The following is a 6,000-nucleotide window of genomic DNA, read 5'->3' on the forward strand; positions in this document are numbered from 1 at the left end:
AAGAGTTTTGTACTCTGATCTAAAGATAAGTTTTAGAGTTAAAAATAAAATCTACTAGTAGTTTAAGAAGCCCGGAATGGGAATGGAGTTAGTTTAAAAGGTATAGAGAAAAGGTCTCACTTTACCTTGTAGCTTTGCCCCGAGCAATTGTACATTATCTGTTGGGTAAACGTAAGTATTTAGAACAGTATTTCATGAACCTGATGATAAAGTAAACTTGTTAGAGAAATCTCAACTCAGGATCAGCTCAAGTCTCATTTTGTGTAATTTTCACCTTTGAGTCAGGATGTCAAGAAAAGGAAGAATTGTTGCTAATCAGATTCCTTTCTTTGAGGAACACATCCTAATTAGACATTCTTCACGAAGAAAAGAGTAATAATTGGATCTCCAGTTTCATGAATTTGAATATATGAATTCCTAATTTATCTGTTTTAAATTCATATAAGTATTAGTAAAAGATTTCAGGAATTCATGACTAAAATAATTGTAATGTTAGTTTTTAATAAGTATATTTAACTTTTAAAAATGAATATTAACGTATTATTTTAAAAGTGGCTTGGTAATATCATCTATTCTTCCTGTTTAAATATGTTTTGAGATTTCTGTATTTTATGCTAGCTTCAGCCATTAACCTTTACATAACTGGATTAGTATATAATTAATATGGGGCCATTCTTTTCTCGGAGGACTGTATTTACTACTTCTTGTTGGTCTAGTTTAATAGGGAACAAGTAAGAACTTTGAGAACAGAGACACTTCAGCTAGATACTTCTAATCTAGGGTGTCCCACTTTAATCCTATGGATCAGACAATACTACTGACTCATGATACACCAAGATGTAAGAGTGCTGATTAAGGGTGAAGTCTCAGCATTAATTCTGAATTTCACCCATTTGTTTTAAACTTGAATGTTAGATTTTAAATAAGTTATAATTTTGTAACAGATATACTTAAGTGAGGGTATTACTAGGCCATTTTTAAGGCCTTTGTGTTTAAGCACTTTAAAAATAAAAATTATTCAAAGGATACGACCTGATATTTGTGAGGTAAGAGTGAACTTCAAGATTTTAAGTTAAACAATTCTTTTTCCTGACATTTGAAACTTAAATGTTTGGTCAGCTGTTCTTTCCTTGAGCAGTTTGCTGATGAAGTTACACCCAACTGATTAGTCATAAGGTCAGTGGTCAACTTTCCTTCGGAGTTGGGAAACTTGAAAGGACAGGGCCTCTATGTTCTTGTGACTTCTAGTTCCACCCAGATTGCTTGGGCTTCTTCTGCCACCATTTAGGAGCATTCGAATGTCTCTTTCACTGCCATTTTATGTGTAAGTTTATGGGTATGCATCTTCCATTCCCCAGTAGAAAAATGAATTTTTCCAATTTATTTGACCGAAAATGTTTTAAAAGCCTCATTTTGGGGTGCCTGGGTGGCTCAGTCGGTTAAGTGTCTGACTTCTGCTCAGGTCACCATCTCACAGTTTGTGGGTTCAAGCCCCATGTCGGGCTCGCTGCTGTCACCGCAGAGCCTGCTTTGGATCCTCTGTCCCCCATCTCTCTGCCCCCCAATTCTCATGTGCTCTCTCTCTCAAAATAAATAAACATTAAAAAAGCCTCAAAAAAAAAAAAAAAACAAAAAACCAGGCTTTTCCACCACTCTCAAATTTTAGAGATTAAAAATAGATCAGAATTCTGGAAATGGTGTATCAGAAGAATAAAATGGGATTTTGATCTATTTGGGGATGATCTTGATGATAGATTTTCAACCCATTTAGAAGGTCTCACATGCAAAGCAGAGCAACTTTATGCTTAAGGTGAAGAGGTGAAATGGCACAGCAGTTGCTCCCTGGCTACTTTTCTTTTCCTTCGCAAGTCTTTGGAGAGCAGATATGTTAGCTCAGGCAGTAGGGTCTTTCTTTCCCCTCCACTTGTCACTGTTATTTTTCTCTCATTGATTTTGGTTGATTGTCTTATCTAGATCCTTTTGTTGTTGTTGCCTAGCAATACCTCAGAAATTTGGGTAATTTTAAAATGCAGGTATTTTCAATCTTTTGATAATGAAGAGCCCTATTATTTAAAAGACTCAGATATAATCTTTGGGAATCGTGGATTTATTTCTAAGAAACCACACTTCTGAACCTTCTATATACAACCCTAAGGACCTGAAACTTTCTATTTTTTGCAAGGCGATATAAGAGCACACGTTTCCTGAAGGGAAGATCTATCCCTCTTTATCAGTTCCTACAACTCTTAAGAGGACTGGGTGAGTGAGTGAAATATCACGCCCTGCCCTCAGTCGTTGGAAACCGCTTTGGTGGTTCCCACAGTCTCTGGTTCCATGACTCCCCTTGATTGTTGGCAGAGTTTCTCAGCCAGTTGAAAATCACTTTAGTGAGCCACTACTGGTTATGCAAGTATGTCGCTAGCAAAGGTTGGTCCCTGATCTAATTATTTGTATAAAGGAAGCTGTAATCAACCCAGGAAGGGCGGGATCATATACTTGATCACCTAGAGGTGGGGTCTCACATGCTGCTGTCTCTTTGAGGGGAGTGCATTTCGAGAGCAAAATCAACAAGTCTTGGATCATCATCATTGCTGTTACAATGGATATTCTGAATACCAAAAATCAAAAACTATTTTGAACTATCAGTGGACATACAGAAGTCCACATTTTAAAAATTCTGAACTGTCTGGGCACATGGAAAAGTTAACTTTCTGAAGAGAAATAGAATATGATTAAGTAATTTAAAGGATATAACTTAGCATTACAAATATTGGGTGATTAGTTGCTTATCGTTTGTAATAAACTGTTAAATGTGCTTACGTGAGCTTTCCAGGGCAGCGAATTATGGGTTATTGTTTATGTATGCTAGTGTAGACAAGTTATATTGCCTTGGGAAAAATTCTAAATGATTAGAATTATATTTAAATTTCAAGGAATCACATTGAAGCTCAATTTATGTTAACTATATTAAATATCTTAGTCACTATTGTTATTGTAATGTTTGTTTTTTGATAATATATTTTGAGGCCTAAGAAAGGTATTTTATTGATAGTCCATTAATTAATGTTTTGTTAGAAACTGAATGTTAACAGAAAGTTTTGTGTGTGTGGAAGATGAGACTTCCTTTTGTCTTGTATTAGCTCTAAAATGTATTCGTGAAACCAATGATTAGTGTAGCACCAACACTTTCCTTCAAGGAAGCATTTAATTCAGTGAATAAAAGATCTTATAATTTGTTTTGCATGGTACAATGGTTCTACTAAAATGTACTTGTGTAATAGGTACTAGATGATTTAAGAACAAAAGCTGGAAAACCACAAAAAAGAAAAAACCCTACAGTTTGTTATACAAAATATGCATTGCTAATAGTAGAAGCCATATATTGCCATTGTACTGTTGTAATACTTAAGAATGCTCATCTGGTGCTATCTGTAAAGTATTTGGCATTAGCGTCTGCTAGATCCTTCTTCCTATTTCTTCTTGAATGTATAATGTGTGCCTTTTAAGTTACTTCTGGTGTTGAATGGTAAGATCAGTGTGTTATTTTTGTATTATAACCTGCACTTTACACTTCCTTGGAAAGTAAAATTCCAGACTCTCAAGTTTAAATAGTATTTTAAAAATATTTATAATGTTTACAATAAATATTTTCAATATTTTAATTCAACATCTAAGAATACGAATTTTTAAATATTTTGTATGGTTTGTTAATATTTAATGTTGGTCTCTTCTCAGTTTATTTTATATCTTTTAGAATGGCTAAAAATGGGAATAGGTTTGTAGTTTGTCTTTTAACATGGGAGTTTACCTTTTAAAAAATCATGGGTGTAATTGGATTGTCTTAACAGTTGTTCCAGTATATCAAATTTCATTTTTATTGTTTCAATAACATAATATGAGTTAGATGTTACTCTTAACCAACTATCAAGATTTTCTTCTTACTGTATTTTTTCTTTTTAAAGTAGATTGATTCAGGTCATGAGAAAATTTCCAGGACTAAATGAAAACTATATAGAGATTTTAATAACTTGCTTTTTACATAGACTAAATGTTAAAAGTGACTAAAGGTTAAAAATATTAACTTTTTTTATTGAAAATCTTGAATTATGCTGTTAGACCTTTATACTAGATCTTTATCCCCCTCCCCCACCTTTTTTCTGATTCTCTAGCTTTTGGTATGACACCTATTGCCTCAAAAATCTTGCTTTTTAAAAGCTGATAAAATCAACTGCACTATTAACAATTGTAACAATGAGTTTGTAATAAGATGGATGCAAGATATCTTATGGGAAATAATTATAAAACCATGCTGCAACAATAATCATTTAAAACACTTTTGACAGTTTAAATCTTGAAAACAGAGCTATGCTAAGCTTCTGTGTAAACCTAACGTCTGTCAGAAGTATATATGATGAAAGATTTATCTTGAAAATGAGATTTTACTTTATACAAATCCTTGGTCTGAGGAATTAATCTTTATGTGTGCATATAACTAGTTTGTCATGGCAAGAAAAATAGTATTCCGTTGGCTATAGTATCAGTATCTACAATCTACTTCTCTCCGAGCCTATTTGTATGTACGTACATACATGCCTTATGCTAATTTAACCGACATCTTTGGTGTTTATTCCCCTTTGTCATAGCATTCTTGCTCATTTGACCTACAGTAAGCAAAACACTTCTGACAAAATAGGAAACTGATCTTACAGTCCTTTTCTAGGCTTTATTATTCTGTAAGCTCCGTAAGCAGTGGATTAGGTGTATTACTTTTAGTTAAGTTTGAGTAAAGAATTTCTTTTTCACATGCTATTTAAATTAAAATGCCTTTTAGCTCAAAGATAATTATTAAAATAGGATTTTTTTTTTTTGCTCACCTGGTTATCAGTTTTGTCTTATTAATAACTTGCATCCATCAGAAGCATTAGTATTTGTTATTGGTCTTTTCTTTTGGCCTTGATCAAGGGAAATATTTATTTAAAGAATGCCTTGTTTACTATACCTCATTTAGAATGACTTTTATTTCTATGTAAATAAATGTATTTCTTTATATTGCTCTAAAACACTTGCATCTTTGCTCTTTTCTAACTCTGAGCTTTCCTCTGTGGCTGCCTCTGAGGTGCTTTTCTCAGGTATAGCTGTTTCTTTTCTTTCACTATGTGCTTTTCTAGCATTTATATTTAGTGGGTCTTTTTTTCTCCCCAATATGCTCATCTGAGTAAAATTTGAGTATGGTTAATTATAATATAGTTACTAGCCATAAAATGAATGTTGTTTATTAACACTTTCACTGTATAAATTTTAAAAGTGTCTTTATTTTACTTTCATGCAGGTGATGAAACCTACCAGGATATTTTTCGTGATTTTTCCCAAATGGCATCCAATAATCCAGAGAAACTAAATCGTTTCCAACAAGATTCACAGAAATTCTGAGTTTTTTTTTAAAGAAGGGGAAAAGATTAAATTGAATGATCCCCTAATGTACTAATGTGTACGTCTGAAAACTCACAAATTTTTACTGCCTTAAATCTACTTAATTTTAGTAGGTATTGAGTGGTTTGGAAAAATGGTACCCATTCATTGATATTTTTATAAATGAAAACATAGAGTTCTAGTAGTTGGGAGAAGAACCTAAGGACCGCTTTTATTAAAAAAAAAAAAAAAAAAAAGCCTGTTTAAAAGGCTATTTTTTTATAGATAAAGTTAAATCTAGACCTAGGCCATCTCTAGGTTATAAGATGCTAAGGTTAGACAAAATTTCTGTTTTTTCCAATGGTTGGTAGCATTGGTTTTTGTTTTCCATGCATCGTGCCCAGGATCATTCAGTCAAGCATGTCTGCATCAAGTGGGAGCCAACTGTCCTGCCTGCCCGAAGAATATGTCTTGTCTTTAGCCTCCCTGATGATTTTTGGTGGTTCATGTGTGGTTTTGGTAGCCTCGCTGTCATACTCACAATACATAATTTCATTATCAGAACTAGAGAATATGTTTCCCCCGTTTGCT

The 6,000-nt window shown here is 33.3% G+C and overlaps 1 protein-coding gene across 13 annotated transcripts in view; it reads left to right on the plus strand.

The window, feature by feature from the left end:
* ACAP2 (ArfGAP with coiled-coil, ankyrin repeat and PH domains 2) overlaps positions 1 to 6,000 on the plus strand; it is a 151,290-nt gene extending 145,290 nt beyond the window's left edge. For all 13 annotated transcript variants that reach the window (XM_045502542.1, XM_045502535.1, XM_045502533.1 and 10 more), the window contains one exon: positions 5,330 to 6,000. In XM_045502542.1, coding sequence (XP_045358498.1) covers positions 5,330 to 5,430 — 101 coding nt within the window. In that variant the 3' untranslated portion in view covers positions 5,431 to 6,000. The remainder of the gene's footprint in view (positions 1 to 5,329) is intronic.

The sequence above is a fragment of the Leopardus geoffroyi genome, chromosome C2 (assembly GCF_018350155.1).
Source record: "Leopardus geoffroyi isolate Oge1 chromosome C2, O.geoffroyi_Oge1_pat1.0, whole genome shotgun sequence".
NCBI classification, from domain to species: domain Eukaryota; kingdom Metazoa; phylum Chordata; class Mammalia; order Carnivora; family Felidae; genus Leopardus; species Leopardus geoffroyi.